The sequence below is a fragment of the Antechinus flavipes genome, chromosome 3 (assembly GCF_016432865.1).
Source record: "Antechinus flavipes isolate AdamAnt ecotype Samford, QLD, Australia chromosome 3, AdamAnt_v2, whole genome shotgun sequence".
Classification (NCBI taxonomy): Eukaryota; Metazoa; Chordata; class Mammalia; order Dasyuromorphia; family Dasyuridae; genus Antechinus; species Antechinus flavipes.
The window spans coordinates 558,019,017-558,041,671 of record NC_067400.1 but is presented as its reverse complement, the minus strand read 5'-3'; the positions used below and the strand labels follow the sequence as shown (position 1 = coordinate 558,041,671).

Here is a 22,655-nt window from a genome sequence, read left to right as displayed (position 1 = left end):
TGTCCATATGCCTGTGTCTCTAAGAATCTTGTAGTTTTCTATAGTGCTTTCTAAATTAATTATTAAATTGCATCTATCCAGCTGCCATTTCATTGGGAGATAGGAAGTCTAAAATAAAACAAAACTCTGGGTTAGGTCTCATGATTTAATCCCATCACATGACTGAGAGATGAAAGAAAATGATGCAAGCCTAAAAGAGTAAACTAGTTGTGGGAACTGAATACAAAATATAGTCTATATTACATGAAATAAACACTTCTGTTTTTATTAATCTTATGCCTAATCCAGTTGAATTGTTTACTAAGATAACAATCCTCTAATAATATGTTGACAAGAAAGAGTGAAAAAGCTAAGCTGGGGGATGAGCTCCTAAAAGAATTGGTTAAGTCATAATCCTAAATGGATAAGATTCCAAGAAAAAAATAGTAGGACACAGCATTTCTAAGTGATACTATATATATCCATGGTTCCACCTGTTTAAATAGAAGATGAGGTTCAAGCACTAGTCACCACATCACTCCATGAACTGGAAACAACTAAAATGTTCAAAAATTAATGAAACTTCTTAATCATGGTCTGTCAATACAATGGAATAGTATAACACAATAAAACATTACAAGTATGAATAATAATGAAGAAATTTGAAACGTTTATAAAGTAATTCAAAGAGAAAAAACTAAAACCAAAAAAAAGTCAACAATTTAGCTATAAGGAAGAAATATATTTACATGTATATATGTGTATATGTATATATAAATAGATACATAGATCTACAGATCTGTAGACATAGATACATAGATATATAGATATCTATATCTATATATACATATACACCTAGACACAAACAAACAAGAAACAACTGATGGGAATACATTAGTTGTAATTAAGGAGCTGCTTTGGATTTTTATGTAAAACATAATTTTCCACTTTATGGAACTATAAACATATTAGCTTTGTTGATGCTTAAAATTAAGTGCATAAACTTACTTTTTACAAGAAATTCTGCATTATTAAGGAGAAGAGAATTTGTATTAATACAAAGTATGATAGTTTAGTTTTCAAAAAAAATTTAAATTGTAGAAGTGACAGAGCTTTTAGGTGGCTGCAATCAAGACAAAATAGTCTGGCATTAGATTTTATGGTCTATTAAAATAAGGAAAGAGGAAGACAGAGCTAAACATACTCAAAAGTAGTAAGAAAATTATAATGCTGGAAGAAGGCACCAGATACCACCAGATTCTTTTTTTCCCTCCAGAGAAAGGGAAGGATGGCTTCAGGAAAAAAAAAAAAAACCACCAGAGAATTGGAGATTGAAGGGGTGACCATTATTTGGAAAACAGCTAAACAAGTTGTGATATATGATTGTGATGAAACACTATTTTTTGTGCTATAAGAAATGATAAGCAGGATTTCAGAAAAATATTTAGATGAACTGATGCAAAGTTAAATGAGCAGAACCAGGAAAACATTTACACAGTTTTAACAGCAACACTGTCTGATAATCAACTATGAATGATTTAGCTACTCTCAGAAATATAATGATTGTAGATATTATCAAATATAAGTTCCATGGAAGTGGATCTCTTCGATAAAGAGAGCTAATTCAGTTTCAACTGATCAAAGATGGGCAGAAGCAGCTACACCCAAAGAAAGAACACTGGAGATGAACATAAACTGCTTGCATTTTTGTTTTTCTTCCCGGATTATTTATACCTTCTGAATTCAATTCTCCTTATGCAACAAGAAAACTGTTCGGTTCTGCACACGTATATTGTATCCAGGATATACTGTAACCTATTCAACATGTAAAGGATTGCTTGCCATCTGGGGGAGGGGGTGGAAGGAGGGAGGGGAAAAATCGGAACAGAAGTGAATGCAAGGGATAATGTTGTAAAAAATTACCCTGTTATTTATACCTTCTGAATTCAATTCTCCCTGTGCAACAAGAAAACTGTTTGGTTCTGCACACATATATTGTATCTAGGATATACTGCAACCCATTCAACATGTAAAGGACTCTTGCCATCTGGGGAAAGGGGTGGAGGGAGGGAGGGGAAAAATCGGAACAGAAATGAATGCAAGGGATAATGCTGTAAAAAATTACCCTGGCATGCGTTCTATCAATAAAAAATTATTTTAAAAAAAATTACCCTGGCATGAGTTCTATCAATAAAAAGTTATTTAAAAAAAAATACATATATATATAAGTTCCAAAAGATTTATTATGGAAAATGCTATCCCCTTTGAGAGAAAGAACTGATAAATAAAAGTATGCATTATATGGTTAACATGGATAAATACATGGAAAGAAATATATATATATACATATATATATATATATATATATATATGATATAACTACATATGTATCTGTGTCAAATGGTGGCCTTCTTTAGTGTGGGGTGAAGAGGGAATGAGGAAGAGAATTCAGAACTTGAAAATTTAACCAAAAACAAATAAATAAAACTGCCATTTGACCATTAAAAAATTAAATGATAAAAATTTCTTTTTACATGTAATTGAAAAAAATTATAACTTAAAAAATTTATACAAAGAACTATATTGGCAATGCAGTTTAAAGTATAAGACATTTGAGATATATTAAACACATACAAATACAAACATAAGTGGACAAAAAGAACAGAATGGGATAGAGGGGAGTAATGAATAGGCTACTACGGATTTTTATGTAGAATTTCATTTTTAAACTTAAATCATTTTATGTGTATGATTGACTGGTTTTATCTCTGCTTAAAGTACATAATAAATTACTTTTTGAAAGAACATTTGCATACCCAAAAGAGTAGATGAGACTTTGGAATTGGAGATGGAAGGCAAGAGAATGATATTTGAGTGAACTGGTAACCGAAGGAACAGAGTAGTAGTGAAAAAGGGTAGCAATCAGTCGTTTTTTTGTAGCTCCCTTCTCTCCTCCTCAGACTGAGTCAAAGCCCTGTCCATGATAAGTCCTTCATCAAAGTTTCTCCTCAGCAAGTTGCACAAAGATCTGCCCAATAGCACTTTGGTAAGGGGCAACAGGTTAGGCCAGAGCAAGAGCAAGTTTCATCTATAAAAAGCAAGTAATAATAGTACCTATGTTCCTGGGTTATTATGAAGCTAAAATGAGATATTTATAAAGCATTTTGCAAACCATAAATTACTATATCAATGCTATATTATCTTCAACCCTTGGGGACAGAAAATGAATGGTTTTGAGATATCTATTTGGGATTAGAAAGCCTACCAACTGGAGGACAGCTGCAGAGAGGCGGAGATAACGTCGCAACACCTTCAAGGCCTCTCTATTCATCTTAGCCAGGGCCCGCTGCAGCTCTGTTAGTGTATAACATCGATTTTCCTCCTGGGGCAGCCAGGAAACAGAATGTAGTTCTTGCAAAAACCTGTGAAGAAAGGCCCATAGACTATTAAGATCAAAATTTCTTGTGGGGCCCCCTACACAAAGGGACGGGAGTCATTTGTGGACTTCCCACTTTCCTTCTCTGAATATCTATAAGAAATTTTACCAGCAGAATTTCTGTATCCCTTCCTAAGTCTAATTATGTCTTAGGTTTTTGGAGCTTCTAAGAAATCAGAAAACAATCTTCTTCTCTTGATTGATCTAGGTAACTGAACCATCTCCCAAATAATCTGATTTATACTGTCAATTTCTCCTGTACAAATTGTTTATTTAGTTTTATTTAGTTTTTTTGGTGAAGGAGTCCTAAAATTATTTTCAAACTTCAGAGGCAGAACCAAGATTTTGGTAAGTAAACTGTCTTGGGTTTTTACCACAAATCATCTCACATCCTAATCATTCCATCCTTTGTTCTTATCTTTTTTTTTTTTCCTGAATAGGTTACTATATTCTCTCACTCCTTCTATCAGTCCTCTTAACATTTTCCTTTAAGAATAAGATAGCCGAGGACGGTCTGGCCCAACCTAATGAACATGTAGCATTTTTGCCTCTCATTTAAGCAACTGATCTTCAAGAATGATAGCCTGGTCTCAGCCCTCAGGTTTTCAGGGGAAGGAGTTAGGATAGGTCTCAACCCCACAAGATATTTTCTCTGGGCCTTCCCCTTCCCACTTCTTTAACTCCCTAATTATCCCCTGAGACTAGGTATCCTTCTAGTTTCTCTTTTCATCTTGTTTTCAAGATCTGGACAAACCAAGATCTATATGGAGATAGAAGAATAATTCCTGTTGAGTTTTCACTCCCTTTTTTCCTTTCCTTTTCTTCCCTTCCCTTCCTTTCTCTTTTCTTTTTCATCTCTCTCCCTCCCTCTTTCTCTCTCTCTCTCTCTCACCTTCTCTCTTCTCTCTCCCTTTCCCTCTCTTTCTCCTCCTACCTCCTCCCCGCCCCCCATGATGTGGTACCTGGACTTTTATTGGCCTTTATTGGCATAGCAGAAAACTGGAATTGATCTCTTCAGCAAAAAAATTTGTAGCACTTGCTGAAAGAGGATCATTGAGATCAAGAGGTGAGAGATGGAGAACAGGACTTGATAAAAAGAGGTATACCTATAACTTTAAAAAAAAAATACTTTATCTAGGCTAGCATCAGGTAACACTACTTTTCCTGAGCCACTTATATAGAGAGAATAAATTCCATGAAGGCAATAACCACATATTCTCCTCTCTCCCATACCTGAGCTTATTATCATAAAGAAACCAGTTTCACTCTCTGACCCCAGAAAAAGTACCTTGTGGAGTTGAGTTCCTCCTCCTGAAAACCTGAGGACTGAGACTAGGCTTTTACTCTTTAAGACCAGCTGCTTATGAGAGGCAAAATACTACATGCTTACTAGATTGGACCAGACTCTCCTTGGCTACCCTACTCTCCTTAAAGGAAAATATATGAGGACTGAAAGAAGGAGCCAGAGGCTTATAGTAGCCCAGTCAAGGAAAAAAGAGATAAGAGCAAGGGGTGGAAATATTAGGATGTGAGGATTTGTGGTAAAAACTCAAGGAGGCAGGAGAATAAAGGAAACAGGAAATCTAGAAAAACAAATCTAAGAAGAGGGATTGGAAAAATCAGGGAAAAAGGAAAAAGGAAGAATTCCCTGCCCTGTAAATATCATTTCTAAAGATCTTGTGATCAGGAAATCACTATCTGTTTACTTCATATTAAATGACTATGTGGTACATGGAAAGGAATGATATGTGTTGGATAAGCTAGGAGCCAAGAGAGAAGAACTGAACCAGCTAAGAAGAAAGGGTAATATCGGGGCATCTGAGTGAGGAAAAAATAATGGACTAAAAGATAAGAGACCTGAGTTATAAGAGTCTGCCAGGAAATCTATTTCATATGCTCTCTTCAAGATTTACTAGTCAATCTTGAAGGACCTGGTAATGAGGACTAGCCTAGAAAGATTTAACCAAAGCTGTCTATAAAAGTAAACAAAACCCTAAAAAGAAGATAGACATCTGAGAAACACAAAGAAGGGAGGGGACTATAAAGTGAGAAAGGACTGATATAAGGGAACTGGACCCTCAGAATACAGCTAGACTTGTCTTCTGCTCCTTACACATTGTCCAAGGAAAAAGCTATAGAGAATGTGACATTTTGTCACTTGGAGAGTGAGGATAGAGGGCTGATGAGAAGAGAGAAAAAGATTTCAAGGAATAAAGATCATGATCTCACCTGTTAATATGAAGCAGACAAATCCCAAAGTGGGGTATCGCAAAGAACAGGTAGTTCCTCAGGAAATCCTGGCGTTTCTGCAGCACCTGCCTTTTAACATTCTTCCTCCAGCTGTAGATAAGGATCAGTCAGAATTTTCTTCATCCTCTCCCTTCTTTGACTCTAACTCTAATCCCAGAATTTCCTCATTATCACTGAAGCCTCCCTTAATCTGCAGCAATGTTCATAATCTCATTTCCCCATAACCTTTTCCCACCCACCTTTTCCATTCCTTCTCCCACCTCCCACCATCTCTCTACTGCTGCTTCATTCATGCACTCCCAATCACTTCATGCTCACCAAGTAAAGGCTTTCCTCACAAAATAATGCTTGAAGAAAGAGATGTTTTGGAGTCGTTCCCAGAGCATGGCATGCCGGTGCCAGACCCCCAGGGTTATAAACTCATTGCCTTCCTCAGGATGCACATGCAGGATTCCAAAAGGAGAAAAGATGTAGTGCTCTGGATTTGCCAGTCTCTTTGGCACCACTGTCAGGCAATATGGCCTATAAAGAGAGTGTTTTAATCAATGAACACACAAACATACCCTCAACCCCAACAATTAGGTTATATTGCTTAGGAAAATAAGACAGAGAAGGAGGAGGTGGGAAGTAACGGGATAGAAGATGGGGGGAGAGGAGGAGAGGAGAAAAGAGAAATAGGAAAAAGACATTATAATCTTCAAGCAGGAAAGAACTAAAACCAAATGCAGTTCAAGAGAGATAAGATCATAGTAAGGATCACTTCAAATGAATCAGCCTCTAGGCTCACACAAATAACATAAGAATATGATATTGGTATTGGTAATTGCTGAAAAATCATGAAGAAAGCAAGCTGTCAAATAAGTGGAAAAAGACAAAGGTTCCCCCTCCATTGGAAACTACTAGCTATAGATGTCTGGTAAACTCAAAGTGATTTATTGATTGAAAGGTCTGGGAGTACTTAGAAGCAGAAATCACAATCAAGTGGCATGGATATATGATATATAAGAACAACTTATATGAACAAACCTATAGGGTTACTTGACTAGTAGATTAATCAGAGAAATGATACTAAACTGAATTTTAGCAAGGTACCTGACAAGGTATCTTATGATATTCTTGTAAGCAAAAAGCAGTGATGAAGATCGGATGATAGTGGATTTGTAGCACAACCACACACAAAGAGTAGTGATAGAGAGCTATCTAATGGCATGACATATACTTTTGGTCCTATTCCATTCAACATGTTTATCAATTATGTTAATATTTAGAATACATGTTTATTAAATCAGAGAGTGTTGCATTGATGGGAACAAAGATACAGTTGGATGATTGAATCAAGATTGGAATAGATTTCTAGAGCCTAGAATGATTAACTTTATCTAACCAAAGAGAACTTAATGAAGGTAAGAGAACAAGTGTTGGTTATGTGTCAGACACTGTGCTGCTAAGTACTTTACCAATATTATTTTAGTTGATCTTCACCTCAATTGCAGGAAGTGCTATGATTATCCTCATTTAGAGGATACCTTATTAGAGATAAGGAAACTAAAGCAAGCAGAAGTTAAACGACTTGCTCAAGATCACATAATTAGTAAATGTGTTTGGGGCCATATTTAAATTCACTTCTTCCTGATTCTAGGCCTAGCTCTCTATTGCACCACCTATATGACCTAATGGGGTTATATAAAAAGACCTGAGCCTAACTTTAAAAATAGTTCCATCAATAATGGCCATAAGAGGCATGATTACAAAACAGTTCTAGGATTTTGTTGAATTATGTGTTTAAACACGTCAACAAGACAATATGGCAAACAAACAAACAAAATCCAATGTTTAATTAGCATGTGGAACTGAACAAGAAATGTTCAGTTCTACTTGACTTCACATTGCTCAGGACAAATCTGAGTATTACAATCAACTCTGAGTGTTATATTTTAGGAAAAATATTGACAAAGTAAAGTAAGTTCAGAAGAACATGGTGATATATGCTGCTCTTCTATATCCTATATGAATTAAAAGTCTTCCATAGTACAGTTTTCCTAGCTGAGGAAGGAGGAGACAAAAGGAGATTCATGCTTGGAAATGATCCAAAAAAAAAAAAGCATCAGAAAGAGTGTACAAAAAGGAAAAGTTGATCTGGAAATACTGGGATGATAAAGGAAGGAGCTGCCGAACAGAACTAGGCCCAATAAATGGAAAGTTGCACAGAGGAAGTTTTTAGTTCAATACAAGAAAGAATGTATTAACAATTAGAATTGTACAAAAATGGAAAAAGCTGCCTTTGGAGATAAGTTAATGGAATTGCTCAAACAAGCAGAATAAACATTTACAAAGAGAACTCTTGAACTAGAAGGGAAGACTGGATTAAATGACCTCTAGAGTAATTTCTAATTCTAGGATTCCAAGCCAAGGAAAGAATGTCAGATAAAGATAGGATGAAAGATTTATAGGAAAAGAACAAAGAAAAAGAATGGGAAAAGTAGGATTTAGGACATTGACCAAAAAAGAGGAGGTCAAGTGAAAAAAGTGACTGGAAGCTATGAGACTAAATCAAGAATGCCTGGATTCTAGATCCTTACCTGAAACCCCGAGTAGTCGCCAAATTGAGGTAAATGAAATGGATTTGAGATAGGTATTTGCTCTCCTTAAGAAAAGAAATGATCTTGTTCTTTAGCAGGTTAGCCTCAGATGAGAAGTCAGAGCTTACCATTTCAGAGCTCCTTTCTTTAGTAGCAGTTAAGAGCTGAGGTATGTATCTGTAAAACAGAATATATTAAAGTGCTGGAAAAGAGGAGGGAAAGAAGGGGTAAAAGTAGGGGAAAAAACAAAGGATCCTTTTACCTAGAATTATTAAGGAAATAAAGACAGCTCGGGTCCATGGCATGCTGACTGTTGTTTTCCATAAGAGCAGAGAGAAACTATATATACTCATTCTTAATGTACAGATCAACAAAAAGGAAGAGATTTGGTACAAGAGGAATCTGGGTACACATACATAGATATTGAAACTCACATATAACATAAAAACATTCTTCACATATGACTACACAGATAGGTCTATACCATATAGATACTCCTATCTCCTCCCCCTCAAATATATATATAAAATGATAGAATTTTATATCTGGAAAGGACCTCAGGGTACCAACTAAAAACCAAAATATGAATCCAATATGAAATATTCTTGATTTCACCCTGGCTTCACTTATATATCTCTAAGTAGCAAGGAATTCACAGTACTTTTGAGGCAGCTCATTATGTTTGGCTAATTGGCCATTTTCACTAAATTTTCTGTCAGGTGATTAAAACTTGCCTTCCTCTAATTTTTATCCATACATAGCATATAATTTAGACATAAGAAGTGATGTGATATATGCAAATTGGAGGAATATGGAAAATTTTACTAGTCAGATCTATTGATAAGAGTCTATGACCAAACAAGATATAAAGAGGATTGTAGGAAGTAATGGATAATCTTGATTATATAAAATTAAAAAGTTTTTCTGCAAACAAAACCAATGCAGCAAGATTAAGAGGGAAGCAGGAAAATGAAAGGGTAGTAGAAATTATAGCAAATTTCTCTAATAAAAGTCTCCATTTTTAAAAATAGAGAATTGAACAAAAATTATAAAAATAAGGGTCATTTTCCAATTAATAGTAAAAAATTAAAAATTGGCAAGTTTTCCAACAAAGAAATCAAATTAACAATTACATGAAAAAATTATCTAAATCGCTATTGATTAGAGAAATACAAATTAAAATAAATCTGAAGTACCACCTCACACATATCAGATTACCTACATGACAGAAAAGTAAAATGGCAAATACTGGAAAGAATGTGAGAAAACAGACTAATGTTCTGTTGATGGAATTATACTAGTTTAACCATTCTGAAGAATAATTTGGAACTATCTACATATCTTTTGACTCAGCAATTTCACAATTAGGTGTTATCCCAAAGATATCAAAGAAAAAGGGGAAAGAATTCAAAAAATGTTTATAGCGGTTCTTTTTGCAATGACAAAGAATTGGAAATGGAGGAAATCCTCAACAATTGAGGAACAGCTAAACATGTTGTGGTATAGAATGATAGAATACTACTGTGTTATGAGAAATAATGAGAAGAATGGTTTCAGAAAAACGTGGGAAGATTTATATGAAATGATGCAAAGAAAAGTGAGCAGAATCAAAAAGAATATCATGCATAGTAACAACAATATTGTAACAATGATCCACTCTGATCAATACAATGATCCAATTCCAAAGGAATTTAAAAAATGCAATCCACCTTCAGAAAAATGTCTGATGAACTTTGGATACAGAGACTGAAGCATGTGTTTTCCACTGATGCTTCTTCCTTTTTTTTTAATTTTATTTTTTAACTAATGTGGCAAATATGGAAATGTTTGCATAACTTCACATGTATAATTTGCTTCTCAATGGACAGGAGACAGGCAGAAGAAAGAATTTTGGGAGGTGGGATAAAGTACTGACCTTGGAATCAGGTGGACCTAAGTTCAAATCCAGTCTCAGATACTCAACACATAAGCTGTGTGACCCTGAGCAAGTCACCTAACCCCCAAATACCTCATTTTTAAAAAATTAAGAATATAGAACTGATTTTTTAATGAATGTTATACATTTAAAAAATAAAACAAGTCTAATCTTAACCCATATATCCTAGGTTTACTCACTGGAGCAAAGCAAAATAAATCTAACTTTTCCACGTAACAATCCTTCAAGTTTTTTATAACAACTGGCATGGACATGATCTGAAAGTATTACCAAAAACAAAAAGAGCTATTTGTTAAATGATTTATTTGTGATTGCAAAAAAAATTGGAAGCAATATCCACTAAAAAAGTAATAAACTTAATTTAATATGGATAAAAGTAAAGTCTTGTTCTTGGTTACAAAAAAATCAATTTCACAACCATAAGACTGGGAAAACATTAATAGATTAACAAGTGTTTTGAAAAAGATCTGGGGATTTTATTGGATTGCAAACTCGATATGGTAATCACTATATTATGATAGCCAAAAAACCTAACATGACTATGGAGTACATTAAGAGGGGCAAATTCATCAATTGGAGAATGGTTGAGTAAGTTAAGGTATATGAATGTAATGGAATATCATTGTTCTATAAGAAATGATCAGCAGATGGATCTCAGAAAGGTCTGGAAAGACTTACACGAACTGATGCCAAAAGAAGTAAGTAGAACCAAGAGAAGTAGAACCGAGAGAACATTGTACACAGCAACAACGAGATTATACAATGATCAATTCTGATGGACGTGGCTCTTTTTAATAGCGAGATGATTCAGGCCAGTTCCATTGATTTTGTGATGAAGAAAGCCATCTGCACCCAGAGAGAAGACTGTGGACACTAAGAATGTATCACAACATAGTATTTTCACTTTTGTTGTTCTTGTTTGCTTACATTTTGTTTTCTTTCTCATTTTTTTCCTTTTTGATCTGATTTTTCTTGTGCAGCATGATAATTAAAGAAATATGTATAGAATAATTGCATATATTTAACATATTGGATTACTTGCCTGCTAGGGGAGGAAATTGGGGGGAGGAGAGGAAGAAAAAATTTGGAACACAAGGTTTTGCAAGGGAGAATATTGAAAACTATCTATGCATGAGTTTTGAAAATATAAAGCTTTATATTTTTTTTAAAAGGGGGCAAATCCTCCAGAAATTAGGAGGTGGGTAAAAGTTTCACTGTACTTTGCCCTTAATCAAACTTCATATGGAATATTGTGTTAAATTCGAGGATCATTAATGACCTAGAGAGTATATGAAGATTAGCAATTAGGATGATGTAGGCTCAAGTTTATAACATATGAGGATTGGTTGAAGGAATTTTTATGCTTGCTCTGGTGATCAAAAAACTCAGGAGAGACATGATTGCTGATTAGTGTTTTAAGGGTGGGCTTCTGTTTGTACTTAGAAGAGTGAAAAGATCAATTTAGGAAAAACTTTCTAACAGTTAGAGGTATCCAAAAGTGAAATAAGCTGGCTGCTTCAAGAGATATATTTATCTTCTGTGGAGATCTTGGTTAAGTTATAGTAAGGATTCTATTTATATATTGGTTGGATTAGATGGCCACAGAAGTCTCTTTTAAATCTGAAATTTTATAATCCATCATCTTTGCCCAGCTAAGCATATCTCTATTCCCAAATTTCTAATTTCCATTAATGAAACCTCCATCTTCCCAGCAACCCATTGGATTTGAGTTGAAGGAAAAAGGAAAAATCAGTCAGTTACCAAGTCTGGGCAATTCCATATTCACAACTTGTTACTGCTAGATGACATATGCTGGGAGATATAGCTGGTATGTCGGATAATTTGTATAAATCTAATATTAACTGTAGACATATAAATGTGAAGTCCTATATCTGTGTTCCAAAAAGCAACTGCATGAAGAGCCAAATGGAAGCAGCATAACTAGAAAATAGTTCCTATAAAAGAAAAAAGAACACACAAAAAATCCTGGCAGTTCAAGCAGACACAGAGCTTAATGAGTCAACAATGGCACACAGAAGACAAAAAAGTGTAATATTCTTCTCTAAAATGTAATTTTCTCTGTTGAAGTTTTCTTGGGGTCTCTGGAGGCAGCCTTCATTTCAGTTCAGTAATCACCACACGAGTAGCCAGGGGTTAAAGTCCAAATTCTTTATTGTCTCCTTCAAAGTCTTGCCTTGCTCTATTTTTTGTGAAGGCTTCCTTTCGATCTTTCCCTAGGAGCGAGCCCCATGCTTTTATATAGCAGCAGTAGCAATTTGTTCATATGCTCCTATGGGGTAATTAATCTGTGCTGAATTCTCTGCATATTGACCTTCACCTGCTAGTTGGTTAGTGATTTGTACATTAACTCCAGTTTGTTTATTGTGTTGGGCTTGAATCCTACATAATTCATGATACTGTGAAAGCCACAACAAGTTTTGTCCAGGTTCTAAACATGTCATTGCTATGGATTTCCAATCACGGGGGTTAAATTTTCATAAGCCAAACTCTCTAGTAACATCTTAACATAAGATGATGTAGCCTCATAAAGAGTGCAACCCTTTTTCAAATCGTTAATTTTTTTCTAGATCAAAAAGAATGTATCTTTTCCATTGTTGACCTGAAGAGTCAAGCTCTTCAATCACAGGGTATGCATTTATTAAATCAGATACATCCTGTCCTTTATTTTTTGCCTTAATCAGTGCCTTTTGTAATCTTGTCATAGGCTGCTTCGTAGATGGTGCTGATTGTGTTACTGCCTCTCCCCCTCCTCCTTCTCCTTCCACCCATGAAAGGTTAATTGAAGGAAGTAGGTCAGGGGATGGGGAATGCCCTAATGGCTTCTGCTGTGAAGCACTACACTTAGAATTGTACTTAACTCCATTCTTATCTGATTCTTCATTCTTTTCACCTAGTTTCTCTGGATCCTGCTCCCTCCTGCTCTTTCTTCTTTTTTCTTATTCTAACACTTATGCAATTTCTTAAAGCCAGTTGTATTAAATTATATGTATTAAGTGTGTCTTTGAAAATTGAGTCAGGTCCATTTTCACTGTAGAATTGACATAGTTGTTCTCCTACTAATTTCCATCTGAATTCAATTATTTTTCCTTAGAGAACCAAGGAGATGTGTACTGTACAGTTTCTAAAAGTTCAGAGATATGCTCCCAAATTATAATCAAATCTTGGCTTTTCATAAGTCTCACAATGCTCTCTACAAATTTTCCTTCGATTGGAAAAGAAGGCTGTTTTCTAAACATCTGTCTCATTTTAGCTGAAGTATTAGCCCTTTAACAAAGTTTCCTTGTCTATTTTTGGACTCACCCTAATTTCTGGGTTGAGGAGACTTTTCCACTGAAATCAGGATCATGTCTGTCCCATGTTCGGACGCCAAAATGTAATATTCTTCTCTAAAATGTAATATTCTCTGTTCATTTCAATTCAGTAATCACCACACGAGTAGCCAGGGGTTAAAGTCCAAATCCTTTATTGTCTCCTTCAAAGCTTTGTCTGGAGGCTTAGCTAGTTTTTTCTGGAGGCCTTCTGGATCTTGTTTTAGTGGGAAGCAAAGGAGGAGAACCTGCCACCACTTCTCTGTCTTTCCTCCTTCTCATTCTGGCTGAGTTTGTTCGAGTTTATATCCTCTCTAATCAAAGGTATGAATTTTATAGACCTACATTAAGTACTAAGTACATATACTGAACGAGAGAACTATTAAGCATCATGCTAAATAACGATTGTCTCTATCAACTCCACTGACTTAGCACCTTGTTTCAAGTTCTGGACCTAACAAAAAAGCTAATGAATTCATGAATTCATTCCATTAAATGCCAAGCATTCTGATAAGCATTGGGGATTCAAATACAAAGGCAAAAAATGTTCCCAATCTCATGGAGTCTTATATTCAGATAAGGGATATAATACTTCTAGAAGAGTGGTAGCCAGGAGGGAATTTTGGTTCAGAAAGTTGCAGCCATGAGGGGTGAAACAATAAGTAGACTAATATAATCTTTTCAGTAGTAGTATCAATATTCATTTGATTAAGATTCCTCATGATTAAGGCATGTTACTGGAAAACAGGAGCAGAAATGGGGAGGAATATAAGATGGCAAAGTGGCTAATAAAAAGATGGAGTAAAGTGAAACAAGGCTGAAGCCAACCTAGATACAGGATAGATGCAGGATGTATTCCAAAACTGAAAGGATTATACTCTTCAAAGTATAATCTCTTGTCTGGGTGTCAAAGTAACCTGCTATCTCAGGTAGCATGGGGCAGAAGGCTAAGAATTGCGTGATGGTCATTTTTACTCTTCCTGGTCAAGTCACATCTGAAATTTGTATTCAGTTCTGAGCATATTTTAGAAAGAACATTGATAAACTGGAGCATGTCTAGAGGAGGATGACAAATGATTGTGGGAATCAAGACCTAAAATCATAAAAGGATTATGAGAAATTATTATTAATGACCAAGGTGAAAATTAAAGAGCGAGGTAGAAATTCAGATCCTGACCCTTTTTCTAAAGTCCTGACTTTAAATTCAGTTCTTAAGAATGATTAATAATGATGAGATTGGGCTCACTTTCTTGCTCAAGGTCCTAACTTGGCAGAAGCCACTATGTTTTGCTCAGGCTAGAATGGGGTATACATTCTTTGAATTGATAGCCTAAAACTATGGGTGGTCTGGTATAAAGACTTTCCCTATCCAAGAGACACTCAACCCTTCATTTTAATATAACTCACTTTCTATCATGTTAACCAATTAGATTTGATTGCTGTTTGGTGGATTACCTACTGTTTTGAAGGATACACAAACTGTGAATCTGAAGCCAGGATTGTCTTTGGTTTAAGACAGACAATCAAATGACCCTTCTATTATTAATAACTTATTGGCCTTATTAATAAAATGATTACCCAGAAACTATGCTTTGAATCTTTTTAATCATCACAGGATCATAAAATTTATGGTATATATGATGGAATATTATTGTGGTATAAGAAATGATGAAGGGGATGGTTTCAGAAAACTCTGGATATGAATTGATAAAGTGAAGAGAGCAGATTCAGGAGAACAACACATGCAGTAACAGAGAAAAACTTGACTGATCAGGACAATGATCCACAACAATTCCAGAGGACTCATGATGAAAAATGTTATCCATTTCTAGATGGAGAACTGATGGACTCAAGAAGGCAGATTGATACATATTTTGTTTGTTTGTTTTAATATGGCTAATGTGGAAATATGTTTTGCATGACTTCATCTGTATAATGGCTTCATAAGTATAAGCTTGCTTTCTCGATAGGCAAGGGTAGGGAGTCAAGGGAAAGAACAAATTTTGAACTGAAAATAAAAAAAATTAAACAAAAGATTGTAAAAGGATCTAGATAAAAAATTAAAACTATTCAGACTTGGAAAAAAAGACTTGATACAGGATAGTTTTTTTCAAGTATGTGAAGGGGCATTATATAGAAGAGGATAACAGGGGTTCACTACCACTACTAACACATTCCACAGTTACATACTTCCTATTTGCTTTAATTGGGTCCTTATATAGACTCTGGGTGTCCTTTGGCTTCTTCCTGAGTACTCTCTTTTCCAACAAAGGATAAGGGTTCAGGACAGTGCAACATGTACTTATCTGTTAGACCTTTGTTTTTGAAGCTCCCAAAGTTCTAACATTACTCCATGGGATCAGCATTAGGACCCAGGTCCCCCAAAGGCTATTAACCAGGGACTGCAGTAGTGAAGACTGCAAAGCAGTAGGATTTAGATTTAAGGATAAATAAATTCAAGTGTAAATACTTCCTAGGGATTAGAGTTCTCCAAAGGTAGAATGGGTTGCCTTGGGAGGTAGTTGACCACCCCATCTTAGGGGATTTCAAGTAATAGATCACTTGTTGGAGAATTGTAGAGGAAACTCCTTTTCATGTACAGATTATCAAAGATGGTTTCAAAGGTCCTTCCAGATTTGAAAGTATAGCAACTATATTTTTTTTTGGTAGGAAACTTCCATTGTAGAAACTCTCTCTCCAAATGTAAACTAGCAATTTCTTTACAATTAATCACAGTTGCTAGGGAGAACTGAAAGATTAAGTCGTTTGCATAGTAGCACTTAGCTATTTAGCTACAAAAGCTATGTAGAACTAACATTTATTAAAGCATTTCAAGGTTTACAAAGACCTTTATGTTATATGTCACCGACTATCTCATTTAATCTTCAACAATAATTCTGAGAGAAAAGTATTATTATAGATTATTATGAATGAAAAATTGAAGGTGGGAAAGGTTAAGTCACTTGTCTAGGGTCACATAGCTAATAAGTATCTAAGGAAAATGTTGAACTAAAGTAAGGTACTCCTGACTTCAGGTCTACATAGATTTTTAGTTTTCTTTCCTTGGATTTTGTCTCAAATCCGAGCATCATAACTGCTACTATTCTTCCTACATGGTTAACTACTTTCTAAGTAGGTTATGTAGTTATGTAGTTTGTTAGGTAGTTATGTAGTTTAGTGGTTTTACACAGATTGCTTTCTGCCTCCTTCATTCTCTCTTTTGATGATGGTTGCCTTGGGAGGTAGTTGACCACCCCATCCTAGGGGATTTCAAGTAATAAATAACTTTTTGGAGAATTGTAGAGGGAACTCCTTTTCATGTATATAAAAGATGGTTTTGAAGGTCCCTTCCAGATCTGAAATTATAGCAACTATAATTTTTTTTTATAGTAAACTTCCATTGTAGAAACTCTCTCTCCCAATGTAAACTAGCAATTTCTCTACAACTAATCACAGTTGCTAGGGAGGACTGAAAGATTAAGTCACTTGCAAAGTAGCACTTAACTAGCTATTTAGCTACAAAAGCTATATAGAACTAACATTTATTAAAGCATTTCAAGATTTACAAAGACCTTTATATTATATGTCACCTACTATCTCATTTAATCTTCACATTTAATGTTTTCCTGAATCTGCTCCCTTCACTCTATCAATTCATATCCAGCTTTTTCTGAAACTATCCCCTTCATCATTTCTTATAGCACAATAATATTCCATCACATATACCATAAATTTTATGATCCTGTAATGATTAAGAGGTTTAAAATCCTCTTCATTAGATGTGCTCAACGATCTTTGAGGAGGTAAATTCCATCACCATATGAGTCTCTCATTCTTATAATTTAAGCTATTTAAGCTAATATGTTCCTGTGTTTTGTTCTAGAAATCTAAATCTCATTTATCATCATCTTAACTTTTAGTTGTCAAATTTCCTTTTTTCTGCTACATTATTTGTCTTCAGTGAGCAAGAGTAATAAAAACACTACTGGTACTCTTATATCTGTTTCTTGCCCAAGATTTTGTAATTTGGATTCCTTCTGAGTATCATTTCTGCCCACATGAATCACCAGAAGTGGATAGTAGTCATCTGTTTTAACAAATTTTAGCAGATTCCCGGTCATATCTTATATACATGATTTAGAAATAATGGGAAATCTCTATATCTTTATCAGGTTGCTAAATGGCTATCTCAATAATCCTCACAGCAAAGACTCACTGATTTCTTTTATTTTCTTCTTCAACAACCCTTACTAGATGAGCTTTGACCTGACAAGCCTAATATCTACTAATCTTATTATTTATTGGAAGACAAACAATTGCTTTCTCTCAAACCACCAAGTTCCCTTCTCTCTTCAGAAAGAGGCTCAAATTTATATCTTGGCTCCAAATATTTCTTTCGATGTCTTCTTTCCTTGAATTCTATGTAAGAATTTCCTTCTACCTCTTCATATTCTTTTTTAATTTCTCCACACAGACACATCCACATTTATTATATATAGTATTACAAGTTAGGGATTCTCTCCTACCTCTTCAGATCCTTATTTATGCTGATATACCCTTCTTCCAGAAGATACTTAATGTTTACTGATTTGAAAACCTGAAACTATAGTTTTAAAATGTAACTCCCCTTCTGGGATGCTCCTTGATTCATGCTTGCAGATTGGGTCCCCACTGGGCAACTATCCCTAGGTTCAAGAAGCTCTGTGGGTTCAAACTCCTAAAACTATGGCTCACAAATACCTAATATTCTGTTAACCTTTAACAATTAGCCAGCAAAGACAATTACCTACAAGCAAAAGCTTTTAGTCATATTGAATGATGATAATAGCTACCAAACATTCAGTCCATACCTAAAATGTATTCTCGCACAAAGATTATCATGAGAGGGAAGAATGAGCACACATATAGTTTATATTGCTAAAGGAGGTAACACACAGGAAACACATATGGTAAGGGCAATTCACAACTCTGGTTCTATAGTATCCCTTCTCTTCTCAAACTGCACTATCTGTGTTTGGGCAGGATTTAGCTGGTAATTCTCATCTCCTAACTGGTAATTCTCTCTTGAATCCATAGGTGGCTTTCTTCTCTAACCTGGGCAACATTCCTCAGAGCCACCTTAACTGACTTCAGTTGGCAAACTGGCTGAATATCCACTACTTCGATTGTGAGCCAAAAACCTTCACTCCTCATAAAATGTTGAAGTATAAAGCACTTTTTTACATTTTGTTTAAGATTTTAACATGTCCTTATCTCTGTTGTCTGTTCCTTAACTTCTGTAGTTTTATCAACTGGGCTTGAAGTTGGAAAATCAATTGATTTGAGGAGTCCTGATCAGCAACTCTATACCCAACTACAAATACTTCATTCTCCTAATAAACTGGAGAACAGAAAGGCACTGTGCAAGCTCTGCTTCTTCCCTTATAGGAGCAAGATTAGGCTATATTTTCAAGATAAAGGCCAGTTACTTGGCTATGCCAGAAAAACAAACATCTCACGCTATATAGTATATAGGCCACTGAAAATTTCTCCCTGCTCTTCATAACTGCTAGAAATGAAACCTTAATCTTCCCTGTTGGTAGCTCTAGGGGCCAATTTCCACAATGAACTGCTGAGGTAAACTGATTAAATGCCAGATCTATTCACCTTGACCAGTTGGGCTTTATTTATTTATAACAATTTTTGTAACTTTTCTCATGAAGTGAAAACTAACTTGCTCAATAACTGACAATGACTTTCTGTCAAAAGTCCAATGTAATATTTTTCTAAGAGGTAGGCAAGAATAGGTCATCTAGAGGTGATATTGATGACTTCCCAGCTCCAAAAAAAGGGGCCAAGATTTTCTCAAGCAAAACCTTGTTTTTGTTACAATTTGTTACAAATTCTAGCTAAAGCAAGAAAGGCAGCTTCTACACTTTCAAATTCCAAACCTATTGAGTCTTTCCTTGAACTTCTGAAATCCCATGGAACAGTCCTCTTTCTGTTCTTTCACTCTTGAAACTGCATCCACTTCATTCCAAGACTGGAATAAACATCTGAAGAGGTACTCATATTGTCTGAATATTTCAAGTGGGTCAGAAGGGGAAAGCAAGGATTCATTTGCTATGAATACTCATGTGGGTCTGGTGTACAGTAAGTGGATCAAGGAAAAAAAACTGTGCCTAGCATAAAATGTCTAGCAATAGTGGGCAAAAAATAAGCAGGATGGCTTTGTTCCCATGGCTAAAAAGCAAAAATGGTACAATCTAGAGATTATACCAATAAGAGAGTCTAGAAGCAGAGCTTCCCTCACCTTCACCCAGGGGGCCCAATCAGCCAAAGTTTCTATTGCTATGTTGGGAAGGGACTGGCAAGGAGGAGAATAAGAGGAAAGCCAGAGTATCTTGACTCCCATCTTTCTTCAGGTTCTTGTCTTTGCTTACCTGGCACTACTTCCAGGATGCTCCTCCTCCTCTTTTCTGCTGAGGTACTTCACAGGGATGTTTGTGGCCAAGGCCAAAGGCAGAAGACCAAGGCCATTCATCCAGAAGGCTTCATCATGGGCCACATCTACTCCCACAATGCCCAGAGCATATTGTAGCTGAGGGAGGGTCACAGGGTACACCCAGTTTTCATCCTCATTTGCAGACTTCTGTGTCTGCCCTTGTTCATCTTGAATAAAGGGGCATGATGGGCCCAAAGCAGCTTGGGAGTATGGTACTCTCATCTTCTTCTGGTTTCTGCAAGAAGTGTGGCTGGATGGGAACATCATAGAGGTGTCTGGCGGAAAGGTCTGTTTCAGCACTTCCAGAAAATCCAGACCAAGCTGGGCCTGGATCTGGGGGGCCCAGGCATATAACTGCTCCAGTAAAGGGACTATGTGAAGGTGTTTACAAAGCAGCGTCTGGTAAGGTGACAGAGAGGCCAGAACATTATATAAGTAGTACCAAGCTGCAGGACTACCATCCTTGAGTACAGCAGTCAGAAGGACCTGAAGTTCAGCTAAAAGGAGCTCCACTGCTGGGGACTGGTCCAGTTTCTGGGGAAGCTGCAGCTGGGCATTGAGTTGTTGACGAAGGGCCTGAGCCCACAGCTCTGGTTTTGATTGCCAGTCCCAGGCTAATGGTTTTACTAGGGAGAAAAAAAATACAGGAATGTGAGAGAGAAGACAGAAAGAGAGGGGAGAGCAGGAAGGGAAGAAGAGATGAGTAAGAGAAGAGCTCCAAAATAGGGATAAGGAAGAAAAGTCTCAGTAGCCTCTCTGCTTTCCTCTTTGTACATTCCCACCCAATAAAATATTTGAGGAATATACAAAGTAAATGATTGCCTAGTCCTGAGTAACTGGCAAGCCTACAGAATGCTTGGGAACCATCTCCCAACCTCTCCCCCAGAACAGGTGGGAAAAGACTAGGAATTGTGTAGTGACAGAGCAATATTTATGACGAGAGAGGTAACAGAGGAAAGGATGGTGGATGGGGCCTCTCCATGGCTTTTAATAGGTAGAAGATTGGACCCCATGAGTTTCCAAAGTACCATATTATCTTTCTCCAGCCATTTATCCTATGAGACCTAACAAGGAACTGGTTCAATGAGGCTGAAATTATAATGGTGATACTCTCAGGTTCTAACCTTCCCCTCTATCCCCAGTCCCTTCCCCTCTCACCTGGTTTAATTTCCTGATTAAGGAGAATAGGGGAGGATGGAGGCGATGAAGGTAAGCCATGCTCCTTAGGTGAAGAAGTCATAGGGTAGCTCATGGCCCTTGTCACAGCACAGAGTCTGAGCCTATATCCAAGCAAAACAACCCCCAACCACAGACATTTATTATCACAGCCCCAAGAAACACCACTCCCACACAATCCACCTAAATTGTATTTCTACACAGCGGTGCAAGCCATGATCATTTACCAGTTTCACAGAAGCTTCTCCAATCAAATCTACTTACAAATAGTACCCTACTATACACACCCACTACCCCAATCACATACTGCACATGTACCCCTACCATCCCATTCAGCATGTAGCAGAAAAATAGCAGGTGCACACATGTGCACAGGTGCTTGCACACACACCGTCCCAGGCAATCACATTTAGGTCCAGTCTAATCACCTTAGGGAGCATCAAGTGTCTCTGTCAACGCCAACACTGACCTGGGAAAGAAAGGAGATACCTCATTAACGTAAGGCAGGAGTGGAATCCATCTCTCATTTTCTTCCCTTTTCAATAGGGAAGGACATGTCTATCAGTAAGCGAGGAGTGGAAGAGAGGAGAGCAAAGTCCTCAGAGAAGGGAGAGAAGAGATTCAAAGGGGACCTAAGTAGAGGAGCAGAGGACTCATAGCAGTAGTAGATGATATTAGAAGGAGAAGGAAGGACCGGTTACTGAGGGAAGGAAGAGAGGCAATCAAGGAATGACATAAGACTACTTTTTCATTTAGTCCATTATATTCTGTACTTCACCCAGTTTTGTTTGTTTTTTTTTTTTTTCTTGATTGGTGGGGTGTTTTTTTGTTTGTTTTTGTCGAGGCAATTGGGATTAAGTGACTTGTCCGGGGTCACACAGCTAGTAAAAATGTTAAAAGTATATGAATCTGGATTTGAACTCAGGTCCTCATGACTTCAGGGTTAGTGCTCTATCTCCCGAACCATCTAGTTTCCCCTCTACTTCAACTCACTCTCACACTACCACATGCTACATTTATATTATACTCCATTGAAATAAAAATAAAACGCTTAGTTCTTTTCCATCTGAACTTATCTGCCCAGAATGCTTTCCCCACTTGTTATATGCTACTTATTATAATGGCCCTCAAGTCTATCTCAAATATCATTTCCTTCAGAAAATCCTTCATTTCTTCCAACAGTAAGTAATCTTACTTCCACCTCTGAATTCTCATAACATTTGTCTTTACAATTCTTCTGACATTGTATGAAAAGTATTCTCATATAATAAGGATAATTCACTTTCCTTAGAGCTGAGCCCATATCTTGGTTCCTCCTAGTGGACAGGTTTTTTGGACGCTACAATCAGAGGTTTCTAATTGCTCTCACTCCCCGTCCCACTCTATAAAAGAACTTTGTCAGAGGCTTTTGCCTTCACCAGAAATAGCTGCCTTCTGCTTTAAAGCAGAAATAACCTTTTGGGGGGGCCATGAGCCCCTTTTGACA

The 22,655-nt window shown here is 36.4% G+C and overlaps 1 protein-coding gene across 1 annotated transcript in view; it reads right to left on the bottom strand.

The window, feature by feature from the left end:
- The window catches only part of DNHD1 (dynein heavy chain domain 1), a 109,119-nt gene extending 86,681 nt beyond the window's left edge, over nt 1-22,438 (bottom strand). The window contains exons 1-7 of the mRNA XM_051990811.1: nt 21,598-22,438; nt 21,152-21,273; nt 19,932-20,619; nt 8,245-8,421; nt 5,984-6,187; nt 5,645-5,755; nt 3,245-3,401 (exon numbers count right to left, since the gene is read on the bottom strand). Coding sequence (XP_051846771.1) covers nt 3,245-3,401; nt 5,645-5,755; nt 5,984-6,187; nt 8,245-8,421; nt 19,932-20,619; nt 21,152-21,245 — 1,431 coding nt within the window. The 5' untranslated portion in view covers nt 21,246-21,273; nt 21,598-22,438. The remainder of the gene's footprint in view (nt 1-3,244; nt 3,402-5,644; nt 5,756-5,983; nt 6,188-8,244; nt 8,422-19,931; nt 20,620-21,151; nt 21,274-21,597) is intronic.
- Nucleotides 22,439-22,655: the final 217 nt, after the last annotated feature.